The sequence below is a fragment of the Polypterus senegalus genome, chromosome 10, assembly GCF_016835505.1.
Source record: "Polypterus senegalus isolate Bchr_013 chromosome 10, ASM1683550v1, whole genome shotgun sequence".
In the NCBI taxonomy this organism is placed as follows: Eukaryota; Metazoa; Chordata; class Cladistia; order Polypteriformes; family Polypteridae; genus Polypterus; species Polypterus senegalus.
The window spans coordinates 28913106-28931973 of record NC_053163.1 but is presented as its reverse complement, the minus strand read 5'-3'; the positions used below and the strand labels follow the sequence as shown (position 1 = coordinate 28931973).

General features: G+C 42.1%; 1 protein-coding gene across 1 annotated transcript in view; it reads left to right on the top strand.

Annotated features, from left to right (window-relative positions):
• sh3bp1 (SH3-domain binding protein 1) overlaps positions 1 to 18868 on the top strand; it is a 124472-nt gene that overhangs the window by 89211 nt on the left and 16393 nt on the right. Inside the window, exons 13-16 of the mRNA XM_039765576.1 lie at positions 4105 to 4185; positions 12170 to 12283; positions 12897 to 12994; positions 15495 to 15639. Of these exons, the coding sequence (XP_039621510.1) occupies positions 4105 to 4185; positions 12170 to 12283; positions 12897 to 12994; positions 15495 to 15639 (438 nt within the window). The remainder of the gene's footprint in view (positions 1 to 4104; positions 4186 to 12169; positions 12284 to 12896; positions 12995 to 15494; positions 15640 to 18868) is intronic.

Sequence of the window (18868 nt, the reverse complement as noted above, 5' to 3'; positions counted from 1 at the left end):
TTATTGTTTACTCAAAGAATCGTGTCTTCTGAATTATACTGTAGTTTGGGATTCAAGTATAACAGAGAACTGACAAGAAATGCCATATTATCCATGTTAATGAAAGGATAAATGTCTGTCTTTGTGTCTATCCAGTTGCTATGTCTCTGTTAAATCAAAAAGATGGCACATGCGGAGTCGACCCAGATACAGACAGGCGGACATGTTGTTTTCAAACCACCACACGTTTATTTTACAAATATGTACAATAATACGGTCACTCAGACCCAGTTCAAAGTGCACAAACCCCAATCCAGTCCTGGCCACTCAATGCCTTTCTTCGGGCCGCCTCCACTCTCCTCTCTGCCTTGTCCTTCTTCCACCCGACTCTAGCCCTGAATGAATGGAGACGGCCCCTTTTATCCAGTTCCCGGATGAGCCCCAGGTGTTCCCGGCATTCCTCCCTTGGCCACGCCCCAGCGTGGCGGAAGTGCCGGCTGTCCTCCCGGCAGCTCTCTGGGTGCCGTCCTAAATCTTCCCCCCAGCACTTCCTGGTGTGGCGGAAGTGCTGGGGTAACAGGGTCCCCAAGGCATTGGGGCGACTCCTGGCGGTGACCACGGGCCCCTACAGGGTGGAGCTTCCATGCCCTGTACCCGTGGCCCCCAGAGCAACCAGGAAGGCGGCCCCCACGTGATCCAGGGTGGTCCCTCACGGCGTCCCGGCCGGGTCGTTGCCCCTGGCATCCCTGACACACATCACAAACATTTTTAGCAATAAAATGCATCATCATGCCCCCTTAAACAAACGTCCTGCCCCCTTAAATCAAACTTTTAGAAGTCGAGAAAGAAAATAATAGATTACCCACAAACTGAATATGGACAAGACTTACTAAAGTAGCTGAAAAATCCACTGGAAAAGGCACAGATGAGATGATAGGTTTCACCTCTTGTTCGCTCTTTCCCTCCGTGCTCTGTGCGCAGCTCACACAGTACTCCGTAGAGATCTCCCACTCACCCTCCCCCCAGCTAAACATCCAATCACTGTTAGTATGCAAATGACCCGGTGTCAGGTTTCTCAGTAGGCAGGGCAAAGCAAAATGAGTTTGTCAACAGCGGGAGGCTTTAAGGAAGCAGCAAATCTCTGTCGTCAAAATCATAGCGACTCGTGGGATAATTAACAACAACTAAAAAATACATCTATATTTGTACATTCAATGGGAGACAAATCCGTTGTTCTTCTCACAGTTTCAGTCTGGTAGAGAAGTGTTTCTTTCTCGATCCCACAAGCACCACTGTGAGCCTGTCTGTTGCACAGAGCCGACTGGAGGACATGTGTCTGTCTGTCAGACCCCAACACAAAGCCCCACTCCAGCTTTCAACTCTGCACTCAACAGTTTTCTCGTTTCATATACTGATGTAATCACATTGATTTTAGTAAAGCTTATTCACTTTCCATCCCAGCTTCCAGCAGCTCACAAAGGGAAAGTTAATGCTGTGAGATGCATCCTTTCTTCCAAGCTTTTAAAAAGTGTGGCGCTGCTCCTGCTTGTACCAATAGCAGTAGCAATGATGCTGCTGCTGGTACCTCAGAAACATCAGCTGGCATGTCTACTCCTGTGGCATCAACAGGCACTGGTTCTCCTGTACCTCTGCCAACAATTGCTGCCCCAAAGCAACCCGCTCAGCTACCCAGTGACTTAAATGACAATACACCATCCCAGCCAATACTGGGTAGTTACCCCAAATGTGTATTTGGTGGTACAACATTAAGATCATTCAATCCTGCCAGAGCATAAATGCAGAGAGGCCACAGGGGGGACTGTGGATTCAATGTTGGTTGGTAAAACACAACTTGAAAAAAACCATTACTATGTCAAGAGTATCGGTAGTGCTATAAGGTTTCTCTGGGTAAATGAGTTGGGGCTCGGTGGGACTGCAGAAACCTTGAGGCATGATGCAGCTGGTAATGATGATGACATGGCTTCAGGTATTTTTCTAAAACTGATGAAATATACCTTAGAGAAGGATGAGAAGCTAGCAAGCATTGTTAAGTGTATCCCAAAAAATGCAAAATACACATCTAAGGATATCCAAAATGAAATTATCCAAACACTGGCTGACATGATGCTTGGAGAGGTCAGGAAAAAATATGAAAGTGCTGATTCTGCAGGGTTTTGCCTCAAAAGTGATGGGGCCAGGGATAGGTGCAATGTGGAAAATTTGTCTGTTATGATACGGTTTGTCAGAAATTCCATGCCTGAGGAGCATCTTATTGGGTTGCTTGATTTGTAACAACTTGATGCAGAGTACATCACCTCTGAGATCCTGTTACACCTTTCTGATGCTGGCTACAGTGCTGACAGTATACTGAGTCAGTGTTATGATGGGGTTAGAGGTGGGGTACAAGCTGTGCTCCAAAAGAAGCTTGACAGATATGTCCCATACATCCACTGCTACAACCACCAACTGCACTTAGTGGTTGTGCATGCCATGCAGAGTGAGCCATGTGAAAAAAGATTTTTTAGCCTATCTAGTTCACTCTACAACTTTTTTCACCACCACTATGTGCTCAATAAACATGATGCACCTTGTCTAAAAAGCTGCTTGAGATCAGATGGACAAGCCACTATGAGGTGAGGTGACAAGGTGCACTGTGGACAATCAAGAACAAATCCTTAGTATCCTATCTGAGATGACAGAGGATGATGATGCTGCAGTTGATCTGTGCACCGAGGCATCGGGCCTGCTATGCCAAATTAAGAGGCATCACTTCTTTGAGATTGGAAAGTTCCCAGTGCGTGTGCTTGGTGTCTTGAAACCAGCAAATGCTATTCTACAGTCTCAGTCAGTTGATCTGTGCAGTGCTTCTGAGGTTGTTAGTGCAGCCCTGGACTCCTTAAAAAACATTCGTGAGGATGACTGTTGGGGAGTGTCATCTCTTGCTGAGGATGAGTCATATCCAACAAAGAGAAGGAGAACGATGAGCAAACACCTGGGTCAAATTGTTGTGCTCTCAACTTTGGGCCATACAGACTCTGGTGACCCTACCATTTCCCCCCATCAATCTCTGAAAAGTAGCGCTGCTGCCTCCCAGTTAGTTTGCATGTTCTCCCCGTGTCTGCGTGGGTTTCCTCTGGGTACTCCGGTTTCCTCCCACAGTCCAAAGGCATGCAGGTTAGGTGGATTGGCGATTCTAAATTGTGGATGTGTGTGTCCTGCGGTGGGTTGGCTCCCTGCCCGGGATTGGTTCCTGCCTTGTGCCCTGTGTTGGCTGGGATTGACTTCAGCAGACCCCTGTAACCCTGTGTTCGGATTCAACGGGTTGGAAAATAGATGGATGGAATTTTCAAGACTTGGTGAACTGATTTTTTTTTTTTATAACTTGGCCTACCCTTTTTAGTTTTGTTAATATTGGCAATAGTGAGAAGTGTTATTGTTGGCTTCGAATATATTTGATATAGGCCATCCAATTAGGGTAAATGTCATGTTTTTAGTTGTTATAATCTGATGAAGAATATTTTATTTTATTTTTTGTTGTTTTATTTTTCAGTTTTCCTCCTGAGGGATTGCCACTTTATCGTGGTCAGGGGGTTTGTGTGCCTCAGTGACCCTAAGAGGTGCACAGAGCTTAGCCTTTAGGTGGGACACCCAAGTTGGACAGGTCTTAGATCTTAGATCTTAGATCCAATTACATGACAAAAACAGTCATCCAGAACACCCCACCACCACCCCTTTCCTGCCTCCGTCGCCACAATGTGCCCCCTTCACATTTCTTTCTGCCCCCTTAAATATGCCTGTCTAGAACCGGCCCAGGACTGAAAGACCCTCAACAAACCAAACCTTGTGAAGTCGCAGTACTGCTTAGCCCATTCCATTCTAGCAATACTTGTGGCTCATGGCTGTGACGAGTGGCCGCTGTGTTTCATATTTATCACGAGTGCAAGTAACTGTACTCTGTACATGTGAACAGACAAACATGTCCATAACCCTTGTTGTTAAGGCGTAAGAGTGAAATATTAGGGCTTGAGTATGAATAAACGCTATACTTTTGGTTGATTTTAATCAAGTCCTGGAAGAGCCTTTCTCTCTGAACTGTATATGACTACTCTTTCTGAAATGTTACAGTGAGAAAAATACAGAAGCAAAGCTGGAAATACTCCGGGACATTTGTAGAAGGTTACCAAGTGAGAATTATGACAACCTGAGGTAAGCCTTATAAGTGAATTGCTTATATTTTCATACTTTAATCTTCTTGTTCCATTAACAGAATCATATCCGAGGTAAATTGTTTAATGTTTGGATGATTTAACAGATGTTTATATGATAACATGTTGGTATAGCAAGTGACAATGAATGGACTATAATGGGGTGCCTTCAACAGGAAGTCTGCATGATCTCACACACTGCGTGAATGTGAGGGTCTACCCTGCAGTTGATTAATGTGCCACCCTGGTGACTCCTGCTGCTGGAAAAGGCTGTGACTACCAGTGACCCCAAAAGGGACTCAATGACTTCTAAAAATAGTATAAAGTAAAATGTTGTTCAATTATACAATGAAGGTATCAGGGCTGGAAATATGGCATGGGATTGTGGGTATCCTGCACAAATTTAGTAATTGCTGCCAATTCATATTTTTAATGTGCAAATTTATTTGGTTAGCAATCACATTTACTTTTTGCATGAATTGTTAGTGCCATGTCATGTCAAGTTCTAATCTGCTTAATCCAGACCAGGGGCACAGAGGGTGCTGGAGCCTTTCCCAGCTAGCACAGGGCACAAGGCAGGAACAAATCCTGGACAGGTTGCCAGTCCATAACAGGAATCGTTTATGTCTTTTTTAACCTGTTATTTTATAATCATGCCTAATGTGTTGATTAGAATTGAATTCATTTTTTTTTTCAGTTGTTTACATTTAGATTTCTTAAAAACTTAACTTTATTGGATTTGAATTAGCTTTAGTTAATGAAAATGAAAAGTTAAATTGCGCATTGCCCAAAAAATTTATTAAAACAAATAAACATTGTTCTGCAGTGGGCTGGCACCCTGCCCAGGGTTTGTTTCCTGCCTCGCGCCCTGTGTTGGCTGGGATTGGCTCCAGCAGACCCCCGTGACCCTGTAGTTAGGATATAGCGGGTTGGATAATGGATGGATGGATAAACATTGTTGTGACTGGCAGTATTCTGTCCATGGTGACATTTAAAAAGACTTTAAAAATTGATTCAAAATAATTACATCAAGCTAAGATTCTAAATTTGGAAGATCAAGACGAGCAAGTGACTAAATAAACAGAAGAGTAAAAGTCCAAGCCATGACTAAGTTTCCTGTTCTCTAACTATATCAACTGTATGATTTTAAGCTGTTTTGTAAATTTACATCCAGAAGAATATTTTAAATAAGATGTACATAATGAAATCAAGTGTATATTGTCAGCATCCCATCTCATGACTACCAACCAGTGGTCTTCCCCATCAACAAGTCACTGTAGATGTTGGAAAACTCACCCATGAAAGATGATGATCAAAATGGCATGGTGATGAAGTCAATCAAATAATCTTAACCTATCTATACTGTATATATAAAAGTCAATGTGTGTATGTATGTATGTTCCAGCATCACATCTGAATGGCTGCAGTGATTTTCATGACGCTTGGTACACACGTTTCTCATTGGTCGACTAAAAATACTGTAGGGTGAAATCAGCCCTAACCCACCCCCTTCTGGGTAGGGTGGGGGGTGATCTTGCGGTCTTGTTTGCATGTTATCATCCAGTAGACACTTGGAACGACCACCAGAGGGCATAATGGAGGTGACTGCCAGCATTCTTGTGGCTTGAGCACCACCGCGCCTCTGTTGCTTTTGACATTAAATAGAGTTGGCCGATTGTAAGCATCAACAGGATGATAACATACATACAAGACCAGAAGACAAGCACATTAGTGAGTCTTCATTGTTTATTAATTTATTTTTATTTTTAAAGATGTGTTTTTTTTTATTATATTTTTCTCAAACAATAAAAAAAACACTTTATTTTCCTCCTGGACAACGCTGAGTATTTCAGCTGGTTACGAATAAAGTGACTTTTTCATAATGAATAAGCAATTGCAAATACCAGAGTGGCATTAGAAGAAAGAGAGCACATAAGACATAAATGAAACCTGAATAAAGCCCAAGAATGAGTGTTTTATTATAAAAATGTGGCTCAAGAATGGGAAAACACCAAATAATAAAATTCAAAATATACAAACACTCCACACCAGATCTAACCATGTTGGACTTGGAACCCTGTCAGTCTGGTCAGATGCCTTGTTCACGTATTCACGTACTAATCACACCAGTAACACTCCTCTACCTCACTTCCCATTTACTTTCTAGAATCCTTGGCTTTCCTTTCTCCCACATATTCAACCCTTCTCCCAAATCTTCTCCCAATTCTGAGTTCACTGACCATTTTTCAGGAAAGCTTTTTAAGCTCCATCCTAAATATATGTATATCCACTTTTGGTAGATATATAGATGTTTATGTACCACAGAGAAATATTGTAGCATTGTGGCAGTTGATGTCACCACAGCGCCATCTTGTGCTTGTTTTGCATTGCTGCAGCAATGTTGTTCATGCAGATGATGCCTATTGCTAGTTATGTGGTCAGGAAGCTATTACAAACCCAGTCTGGACAGTAATGGAAAATTTTAATAAAAACAAAAAGGAGTTATTTGTAAATTCCATTCACTGTGTACTGTGGTGAGAATATCACAACACTTTTATTGGATGTTTTACTTGTCATATCCAATAACTGCAACACACCACAAAAAAGTTGGGACAATCGATTGCCTGCCATTGTGTTGCATCATTATTTCTTTTAATAACCCTTCCTAAGCATTTAGCAAGTGGAATTTCCCCTCTTTCATCCATTATGCAAGTCTTCAGCTCAGTCTCATTCCCAAACTCCCTGCTGATGGCTACCGATTTGTCTTTAGGGAACACTGTTCTCAAAAAGTGTAGTATCATTCACTGATGCATCTGTTGGTAAAGATGAGTGAGCCTTGACCCCTTCTTGCTCTTAAAGGGCTGGGCCGTTTTTTGGAGGGTCCTTATATCACGATCGCCTCACCTATTTCACGTCACTTTGCTTATCACATCATTTATAGTCCTAAACTCCCTTGTCCCAACGTATTACAGGCATTCATTTCAGAATAAACGTGTATCTTCAAAAAATAATGTAGTTGATGAGGTAAAAAATGAAACGCCTTGTGTTTTATACTGTTTTTGTTTGAATACAAGTTAAAGTAAATTTCTAAACCATTCCATTTTGTTTTTATTAATATTTACATACTGTCAGAGTGTTGGCTCTGAGGCTAGGGATCTGCACGGGTAATGGGAAGGTCGCCAGTTCAAATCCTGTAAACGTCAGAAGTGACTCTACTCTGTTGGGCCCTTGAGCAAGGCCCTTAACCTGGAATTGCTCCGTCCTGGACATGATGTTAATCTGAAGCCAGCCCTGCATGTAGGCCCTCCAACCTCCAGGGAAAAACTTATGGGTTGGTGGCAGAACTGAAACTCCAGCCACCATAAAAAAAACCTCCCGCTGTTCCATTCCATCTGAACTAGTGTGGTAACTGAGGTGTCACCCGTCACACGGCTGCACTCGGGTCTTAATCTGCGATGCTGTATCAGCATGTGCTCCTAACCTCTCTCTCACTCACTCCATACTGTCCCAACTTTTTTTTTTAAATTAGAGTTGTACATCAGATATCATTTCACATTCCTTACATAAGATGGCGGTGCAGTAATACATTTATCTTCGTATTGTATTATGTTAGAAAACAATTCAAATGTCTTTGTTGTTTAGTTTGAGGAAAACAAGTCGAGATCGTTTTGCTTGGTCTCATTTGGCTTTGAATTTAATTTCTGTGTTTTGGCATTGATGCTTTGTTTGGTATTCTGGTCATTTTCCTTGTTTCTGACCTCTGCTTTTATCACTCCTACCTTTAGACAGCTTTCTTGATACAAGGCAAAGTTAAATGTTGCTTCCAAAAAGAAGCCATGTTGTGTTACCTGTTTCTTTCTCTAGTATTTTCATTTGAGTTTCTTGTTTGTCAGCCTGTGTTCTCTGTTTACCGATATTCGAATCCTATCTGCCTGGTGACTCTTAAGTACGGCCTGTTTGTTTGGTGCCTTATCCTGATCACACTGCCTTCGATCTCCATGAAATCATATCATAAAAGACATAGCACCTCCACCCGATAATGGTTTAGTTACTCAAGTGTGATTGCACAAATTATACCAATACAACTTTTAGCAGAACAACTTACAGCCCAACAGCTCCTGTATTAGCTGCAATCCCACGCAGGCCCGGGCCTAACTGATCTTTACGCACAGATAATAGTAACTTATGTCTCCATAGTAAGTTTTTAATTCCTTAAAATGTTACTTTCTGAATGTTTCTTCGGTTTAAGATTTCAGTTAAATTTGAGTTATTCAGTTTAAGATTTCTTTTTATTCTTTTTGCCAAAATTTAGTTTACGATATTTATCACTAAAATATCTGTCCAGTTTCGTTATCATGCATACAAGTCAGAATGTGAATGTGAATTTAATTATGTTAAGTTAGTACCCACGCAGACACGGGGAGAACATGCAAACTCCACGCAGGGAGGACCGAGGCGAACCGGGTCTCTAACTGCGAGGCAGCTAGGAGACCGGGTTCGCTCCAGTCCTCCCTGCGGAGTTTGCATGTTCTCCCTGTCGCGGTTTCCTCCGGGCGCTCCGGTTTCCTCCCGAATTCCAAAGACATGCAGGTTAGGTGGATTGGCGATTCTAAATTGGCCCTAGTGTGTGCTTGGTGTGTGGGTGTGTTTGTGTGTGTCCTGCAGTGGGTTGGCACCCTGCCCAGGATTGGTTCCTGCCTTGTGCCCTGTGTTGGCTGGGATTGGCTCCAGCAGACCCCCGTGACCCTGTATTCGGATTCAGCGGGTTAGACAATGGATGGATGGATAGTTGAGAGGCCACAGTCAAACTATTCAATAGATATGTCAGTCTGAAAAGAGATTCTCATTTCAACCTCTGTGCACTTGTATCATAAACTCCAAGGGGTACCTGGCATTGCCTGAGATAGAATAAATTGTAGTTGCGTTAACTAAATGAATTCCCAGGTGGAAATATTTTGGCCACAAACCAGAATTGCACTGACTAAACCTACTGTAGGGAGCAACTTTGCACACCTTTCACACGTCTCAAAAATGTTTCCATTGTGCACTTTCCTAATAATAACTAAAATATAGACGGTTTGATAATGGATGGTTGGAAATATGACATCCCAAAATCATCACTGGTGCAGCCCACTGGTTTTGGAAGTCCCAGAATTACTTCAGTGGAGATTACCTGTCTGGGGTTGCATTTGATTAAAGTATAAACTCACCTTATCTGGAAGGGCCCTCTTGTGGTGACTCAGTATGGTGGCCTAACCTACACCATGAAAACAAATGAACACTTCAAGCAACTCTATGAAAAAGTGACTGAAATGCACGAATCAGGGAATGGAGACAAGACAATATCCAAGTTACTGAATCAGTTGAATCAGTCATTAAGAAATTAAAAGAGTATGGCAAAGATATAATCTGCCTAGAGCAGGACGTCCACAAGAAGTGAATGATCGTGCAACTAGATAAGTGAGGGAGGCCACCAAGAGACTTATGAGAACTCTGAATGAGTTACATGCTTCTGTATTTGAGATTGAAGAGGCTGTGAAGACAAGAACATTGAACAGGTACTTCACCAGTCACAGCTTTATGTGAAGAGGTAAAGAGAAAGACACTTTTTCTTTTTTTAAACACACACATGACATCTCAGATGGAGTTTGTTAGAAGGCACATGTGGAATTTTGAAGTCATCTGGAAGAATTTCTATGATCTGATGACACCAACGGCTTGGCCATTATGCTAAACACAATGTCTGGTGTAAACCAGATATTACACATTATCAAAAAGCACACCATCCACGTCCACCGTGAAGCATTGTGGTTGTAGCAGCATTTTTCATTTTTAATTACTATTTAATGTAATATTGTTTCTTTGTATCAGTATACTGCTGCTGGATTATGTGAATTTCCCCTTGGGAATAATAAAGTATCTATCTATCTATCTATCTATCTATCTATCTATCTATCTATCTATCTATCTATCTATCTATCTATCTATCTATCTATCTATCTATCTTCCTTCTGTGGGGATGCTCCTCTCAAGTAGATCCTAGTAGGTTTATGAGGAAAGTGAGCAAATAGAAAGCAGCAAAATCCATCGAAAACCTGATGCAGTCTGCAAGACATCTGTGGTTTCGAGGATTTCTTTTCCAGCTAGACAACAACTTCAAGCTTAAAGCCAAAGCTACAGAGGAATGGCTTCAAAACAACAATGTTGATGTACTGGAGAGACTCAGCCAGAGTCCAGATCTCAGTCCTACAGAGAATTTGTGATGACACTTGAAAATACCTGTTCACTCAACTTAAGAAAAAAATGTCCATGTCCAGATGTGCAAAGCTGAGAGTGAGAGAGAGACCCCTGTGTACAGAGACTGGTGCATCTATTAAATACTGTCTTGACGGGGGTGAATACTTATGCCATCGATTAGTTTGCATTTTATATTTATAATTCATTTTAACACTTTGCAGAGATTTGTTTTCACTTTTACATTATTTTTTTATGTTACTCGCTGTCACAAAAGTTAAATCCACTGTGGTTCAATGTTTTAAAAAGAATAAAATGTGAAAACTTCCAAGAGGGTAAATACATTTTCTAGGTACTGTATCTCAGTGGCATTATATAAAATATTCATTCAAGTTCTGTTCACTGCAGCTCTAGCCCTTCTCATTTTCTGTGTCCTGTGAATTACTTTCTGCATAATTTTTATTGTATCAGTTTTTATTTTGGATTATTTTATTTTGAATTCTTTCAGAAATATTGATACATTTTAGAACAATGAGAAAATCTAACAAAAAATCTTATATAATTATATATTTGATTAGTTTAGTCATGGAGTGAAGCCTGTGCGTACCACACCGAGCACAAGGTGGGAGCAGAGCAGACCAAACGTCAGTCTGCCACATGGCGCACTCATTTGCCCACATAAGAACAATCCACTGTTGTCAGTTAACCATTTAACCTAATCTGTACGATTTTGGGATATGGGAGGAAAGTCAAACCTGAGTAAAACAAATATGGACATTTAAGAAATGTGCAAGAAAAATTTAGACAGTGCTAAAGCTGGCAAAGGTGGATGAGTTTAAATACTTGGGATCAACAGTGCAAAGTAACGGGGATTGTGGAAGAGCGGCGAAAAAGAGAGTGCAGGCATGGGAGTGATTTGTGACAGACGGGTATCAGGAAGAGTGAAAGGGAAGGTCTACAGGATGGTAGTGAGACCAGCTATGTTATATGAACTGGAGACAGTGGCACTGACCAGAAAGCAGGAGACAGAGCTGGAGGTGGCAGAGTTAAAGATGTTAAGATTTGCATTGGATGTGACGAGGATGGACAGGATTAGAAATGAGGATGTTAGAGGGTCAGCTCAAGTTGGACGGTTGGGAGACAAAGTCAGAGAGGCGAGATTGCATTGGTTTGGACATGTGCAGAGGAGAGATGCTGGGTATACTGGGAGAAGAATGTTAAAGATGGAGCTTCCAGGTAAGAGGAAAAGGGGAAGGCCTAAGAGAAGGTTTATGGATGTGATGAGAGAGGACATGATGGTGATGGGTGTAGCAGAACAAGATGTAGAGGACAGAAAGATGTGGAAAAAGATGATCCACTGTGGCAACCCCAGATGGGAGCAGCTGAAAGAAAAAGAAATGTAGATTTGATGCAGAAGTGCTAACACGTCTGTCAATTCAAGATGAGTGACTCTCTTGGTGCACTGAATACAAGACATGAAACAAGCCTAGATGAGGCACCAGTCCATTTCAGGACTGAAATTAATTTAACATGCATGTCTTTGGAGGAAAACTGGAGTGCCTAGAGGAAAACCATCATAGACGTGTAAAGAGTGTGTGAACTCCACACAAAAAACGTACCAGTCACAGGATTTAAACTTTTAGCACTAGATGTGTAAGGCACAAGCCCTAACCCCTGAGCCACTGTGCTGCCCACTTTTCTAAATATTAATGCCTAAGTTTTTTTCTTTTGATTTCTGTGCTGCTATTTAGGTATTTGGTCAAGTTTCTTGCTAAATTAGCCGAGCTGCAAGAAATCAATAAAATGTCTCCAAGCAATATTGCTATTGTCCTTGGTCCCAATTTACTGTGGCCACAAAATGAAGGGTAAGTATATTTTTGTTAATATAACCATTTTTAATGAACTTCTGAATTCTGCTTTCTAAATTCTTGCTCTTTAACTAATGCCAAACTATATTTAAGGCTTGGCTCTCTACTGAACCTTAATTCTTCTACCACAACACAAAAAATCTAAACAATTACAATTTCATCAGCTGTTTGTTGTTTGTTACTGCTTAAAGCACCGTTTTATGAATACATAGCTTTGTGTGATTCCTTTTGATTTGCAATGTACAAACAGAGCCAGCGGATGACTGTGCCAGTGGGAAATTAATCCTATATGGACAACAGAAAATGACAGCTGCAAATGCAGCATTTCAGCTTTTGAACAATGGGTTTTGTTATGTTAACATTTTATTTACATACAGCAAATGAAATAAGTTCAATATTTAAAAAAAGACCGATCCTTTGATAAATGGCACTTCATGTCAAAAGCCTTAAAGCACTGTAACTTTAAAAGTATGTTTTTGATTGTCAGAAAAATGTTCAAAGTAACAAAATCCTTGCTCTGTAAGGAAAATCTATTTGCTTTTATTCTGAAACATAAAATACAATTTTAACAGTCCAAATGTAATCCTCTCCCTTTATTCATGTGACAAAGGGACACAGCCACCTTGGACATGGCTTCAGCATCCTCTGTGCAGGTGGTCACAGTGATTGAGCCTCTTATCCAGCTAGCTGACCAACTCTTTCCTGGAGGTAAGTTCCTAGTTGAGTTCCACACTTGTAATAATGCTTAGGGGATCAAAAAGTTAAAAGTCCTGTGAGAAGAGACCTCAGCACTGTGGATGATACTTCTGGGATAGGCTTCAACCATCACATATATATATATATATATATATATATATATATATATATATATATATATACAGTATATAAACTCCAACGTCTGTCTGACTGTCTATGTCTGTCCGCTTTTCACAAGAGAACTACTTCACAGATTTAGATCACTTTTTTTTCCATAATTTGCTTAAACATTCCGGTTGATTTTGTGACTTCTCTCATCATTCTATGCACCATAGTTCACTTGCGGTACCAATTTATTTGCATGAATCCGAGAGACAGGCAGCAGGATGAAGGGAGGGGGGCAGTGCCCTCTTCACTCATGCTCCAGCCTTGGGGTGGATCTTACCTCCGCTTAGCTAGCGACCAAAAGAACTACTTAACAGATTTAGACTGCTTTTTTTTTTATACAATTCTATAACATTCCTGTTGATTTTGTGACTCCTCTCATTGTGCTTAGAATCATATTTCACTGGCAGGAGTGATATATCCATGCTAATCCGAGAGAGAGGCTGCGGGCTGAGGGGAAGCGTGACGTCTGGAGTGGGGAGCCAGGCAGGGCCCTCCTCACTGTCCTGTTTCACTACTACGCGGGCGGAGTGGCCTGGGATGCCTAGTCACTATATGTCTAAAATCCAACATCTGTCTGTCTGTATGTCTGTCCGCTTTTCACGAGAGAACTACATAACGGATTTAGATCTGCTCTGTTTCTAAGTTTTACATGAATATCCCGGTTGATTTTGAAACTTCTGTCATAGTTCGCTTGTGGTAGCAATTTATTCATGCAAATCCGACAGAGAGGCTGCAGGCCGAGGAGAGGGGGAAGCGGACGGGGCCCTGGGGACTGGCAGAGATATTACGGCCACGTGCTCTTCTCCCCATGCAGGGGACGCTCTCCTGTCAGGGCTGAACACGATCTACCTACCTTCCACTTGACCAGAATTACATTTTTTTTATTGGTTTTTAAATTTTGTCCTGTTTCACTACTACGTGGGCAGAGCCATGGGGGACAGCTAATCTTTTATATATATATGAGTGTTGTATCGTAAAGAAGTAGAAATACTTCAGCTACTAAGACTTCACTGAACATCTTGTTTTATTTTGTCCTTTGTGTCTCACTTGACCTTCATCCAATAAGATAGCCCAGATGGAGCGTCCCCCCACCAGCAAACAAGATATAGTTGCCTTTAGGATCCCCCTACCCCGTTTTGCTTCTTCATGTCTTAGAGATGTGCTATACAATTTGAAACTGGACGAAAAATTCAGAATTTGCAAGTGTGTAATTTTAGCTTTTGGAACCGTTTCATCTGAATGATCCAATTATTTTAACCTAATCTGATTAAACCTAATGATGACTTTAAATAAACAAAGATCATTTTGTATAAATGATGCACTAGTGATGTATTATTGAATTGGACTGGGTTTGACAAAAATCACCGCTTGAGTGATCAAGAAGAAACATGCAACGTGGGCAGCGCTGACTGACAAGAAACACACTGTTGTACTCTGAATGCTCATCTTTGCACCTTCTGTATAACAGTATATGTAATTTGTTTTTTTATTATTGTATCTTCATTTTGACATCATTTTGGGTTCTACTCTTTGAATAATCGCCACCAGTCTTTATGGTGGCAGTCATGGTGTTTAAATTCAGTCACAATTCATACTGCATCATCTTCATCCACCAATATAAAATGGTGGCACAGAGCTTATGATATCCGTGTATTGGAATGAATTCACCAGACATTTTTCTTTCTCTCCAGTGTCAGGAGAAGCAAAAAGGCATTCCAAAGAACATTTAGTGTTTAAACCTTTGCTTTCATTTTTTTGACCTTTATATTTGCTTTGCATGTTGGATTTGTCATTAAGCATTCTTTCTTTCTTTCTTTCTTTCTGGCTGTGGAGTTCTGAATATACTGTAGCCTCTGTATAGATTTTGCAGGGAGGCCAATGAAGAGGGAATTACAGTAATCAATACGAGACAATATGAAACAATGAACCATAGTTCAAACATCATTAAAGGACAGAAATGGACAGAGTCTAGCAATGTGATGGAGATGATGGAATGAAAATTTGGACAGAACCCTAATGTGTAGCTCAAATTTAGGTGATGAATCAAACAAAGCACCAAGGTTTCTGACAACAGGAGCGTAAACATGTAATTCCATGTGGCCAGACTTTACACACCATCTTGAGTTCTTTAATCTGAAGTTCAGGTTTTTAAGCCTGTATGTTCTCAAATCCATTTATTTTGCCTGTTTATAGGGCATGGCACTCCAGTGGCTGAATGTTTTATTTTGTGTATATGTTTTCTGAACCGGCAAAAAAAAGCAGTAGCATTTGTGATGAAAATGTTAGCAAATGAGAATGAATTAAAATAAAATACTGAAACATCACTGCCTATTTCTCATTACAGAGAACGACTTTGAAGAAACACAAATGCCAGAAGCCATGAATACCAAAGTTTCGGATGAGATGAGTCTGTCTGCACTAAACATCAAGGAGGAGGTTCCTGTAGCAGAAGCCCCACCAATGCCACAGAAGGAAACAATTTCAGACAGGTACATTTACACTTATATTTCACGTGGTCTGTAAAAGAGTTTTTAAGACACAGGGAACGTGACAATATATTGGCCCTCATCAACCACAAGTAACCACAGAACCTCAGGTAAAATGGTGAGGCCACTCAGTTTGCTTCTTTGATAAAAGAATTAAAAGCGTAAGCATGCAATGGCGCAAAATCAAAAAAGTCATGGGATATTGTAGTGTTTAAATATGTTTGCCAGGCTTATCCTGTCTGTGAACTGCCACCTTCTAAGGGCACCCCCTTTTTATAGCTCCTGGACTGGAAGGGTGGGGTTAGTTGCTATCACTGGGTGGGTTCATTGGACTGTAGGTGGAAAAGGAGATAAAGTGATCAGTGATCGTGACCCCCTAATGTCCCTGGTTGGTAGCACTTACCTTGGAGGAGCTTAAAATGTGACCCTCTGACATGCATGAGTGACATGGCATTAGTAGCCACATTTTTAAGATGTAAAACTAAATGAAATGGGCATAGTGATTTTTTATTTTATTTTAATCTGTGACCTTATTTACGTGTTATATTGGTTCCCTATATTTGAGTAACTGTCATATTTACTTGGCTTAAAGACTAGAACAAGTCACGCTGAGAGCATTGGTGGTCTTCTCCTCATGTTAAACCATGCATTAATTTATTTAAATGACCGAAGAGCACTATCCAATGTAAATAAAAGTCACACAGTACTGTAGGGTGCACACTTGGGTACTTAGAGAGCAGGCATTAGCTACATCTTGAATTAATGGCTACACTTGTCTTGGTGCCATCTCTGTCTAGTCAACCATACAGGCAGCGTTTACTCTGCCCAGCTTAAGTCCAAGGTGCTTCAATCTAAACATTTTGTACTGAGAAATTGTTTTGATCAAAATCAAATCATCATTTAAAAGATTAGTTGGGCACTTGGTTTTATTTCCTAGTTCATAAGCAGCAGCATCTTGAAGTGTCAAGGCCTACAATAGAGCAGGCATGTGGAGTGATGCGACAAGACAATCATCCGAGGCAGCACTTTGAAAAGTCCGATATTTTCATGCAATAATATTTTTTGACAATACAAAATAATACCAAAAAATGAAAGTTCATTGTAAACCTTAAGAAATACATGAACAAAATGTTCCTTATATATACACTAACTGTAAAAACTGAGAAACATTTTCATTTTAAGTTTCAAACTGCACATAATGCAAATCCACACAGCTTTGTCACACCACTAACTTCTGAGAATCAGGTACATTTCAAAGCTACTTGTTATTGCCTGATACTGTCATTTATTTTCTGTACTTTAATATTGTGTGTGTGTGTGTATATATATATATATATATATATATATATATATATATATATATATATATATATATATATATATATTGTAAAGGACCGAGGAGACAGTAACAAGGTTGGGGTTTTCCGCCCCGTATATTGTATACAGAAAACAAAACCGGTCAAAATTATAAACAAACAGTTCATAATGCGCGACGCCGTCTCCTGGCGTCGCGGCCATTTTATTGGGGTGGAGCCGGAAGTGGAGGAATGGGAAGGACCGCAAGGGAGGATGGGAAGGATGACGCCAGGGCAAGATGGCGGAGGAAGGGCGGAAGTACGCACTGCGGTCAATCCAGGCCTATGGTGCAGGAAGGTCTTTCTTTCTATGAGGAAGCAGAGGGAGAAAGTTAATACCCCACCATTCCCTGGCGGCAATGGTTTCCCAGGTGCTATCGAATCAATCCGCTGCCTCCTACTGCGGCGTGCGTGACACGATCCCCCTTAGCCCAGGACCGCCAGGTCGGGCGGACCTAACCGAGAGGTCGTGAATACGAGAGGGGCATCGGCATTGGCCTGAAGGGTCCCCCGCCGATAAGTGACAGTGAACTTATACGGCTGTAAGTCCAGGAACCACCTGGTGACCCGCGGATTCACTCTTTGTGTAGGGACATCCACTGAAGTGCAGCGTGATCAGTCACCAGAGCGAATTCGCACCCAGCAGGTAGTAACGGAGGTGGGTCACTGCCCACTTAATGGCCAAGGCCTCCCTCTCCACTGCCGCGTGCACCGTCTCCCGTCCATCAGTTTCCGCTAAGGTACATCACAGGGTGCTCGACACCATCGACGCTTTGGCTCAGCACGCACCCAGGCCTGTGTCCGGCGTCGGTCTGGAGAATAAACGGGAGCCCAAAATCGGGCGTCCGTAACACAGGTGCCGACGTTAGGGCCTTCTTTAGGTCACTGAACGCTGTTCTGCTTTGTCGGTCCACACCACGTATAGGGAGCCCTTTTTGTCAGGTCAGTCAAGGGTGCTGCTCTTCGAGAAACGGGAACAAACCGGCGGTAGTAACTCGCAAGCCCCAAGAAAGCCTGCACCTGTTTCTTGGTATTCGGACGGGCCATTCTAAGATGTCTTTAACTTTGGAGCTCTGTGGCCGCACCTGTCCTTGTCCCACGAGGTAGCCTAAATATTTGGCCTCCTTTAATCCAAAAACACTTCCGGGGTTTATGCGGAGGCCGGCTTTAGCCAGTGTTCGGAGGACAGCTGCGACCTGCAGTAGATGCTCCTCCCAGGTGCCGGAATAGATGACAACGCCATCCAGGTAAGCGGCACTATAGGACTGGTGGGGCTTCAGCACTCTATCTACCAGACGCTGGAAGGTCGCGGGGCCCGTGCAGCCCAAATGGGAGGACCTTGTACTGCCAGTGCCCGCTAGGGGTGCTAAAGGCCGTTTTCCTTTGCGGATGCCGCTAAAGGAATTTGCCAATACCCTTTGTCATGTCAAGGGTAGTCAGATATCGAGCCGCACTCCAGCCGCCAAGGAGGTCGCCAATGCGGGGCATGGGGTAGGCATCGAACTTGGAGATCTGATTCAGACGCCTAAAGTCATTACAGAACCTCCAGGAGCCGCCTGGCTTGGAGACGAGGACAATAGGGCTGGACCAGGGACTATGGCTCTCTTCAATTATGTCCATGTCCAACATACGCTTTCACCTCCAGTTCGACCTCTGCGCTGCTTTGCCTCCGGAGTCGGTAGGGCCTCTCCCGGACGATTACACCGGGCCCGTGACTATATCGTGGCAATCAGCGCGTCCGCCGGGTGACTCGCCACTACCTCGGGATGGCTCGGAGTGTTTGGGCTAACTCCTGCCGCTGCTTGGGGTCAGCTCTTCGCCGAGGTTAAGGGCAGTTGTGCTTGCTAAAAGGGAGAGTGACCTATGGGAGCTGGGAG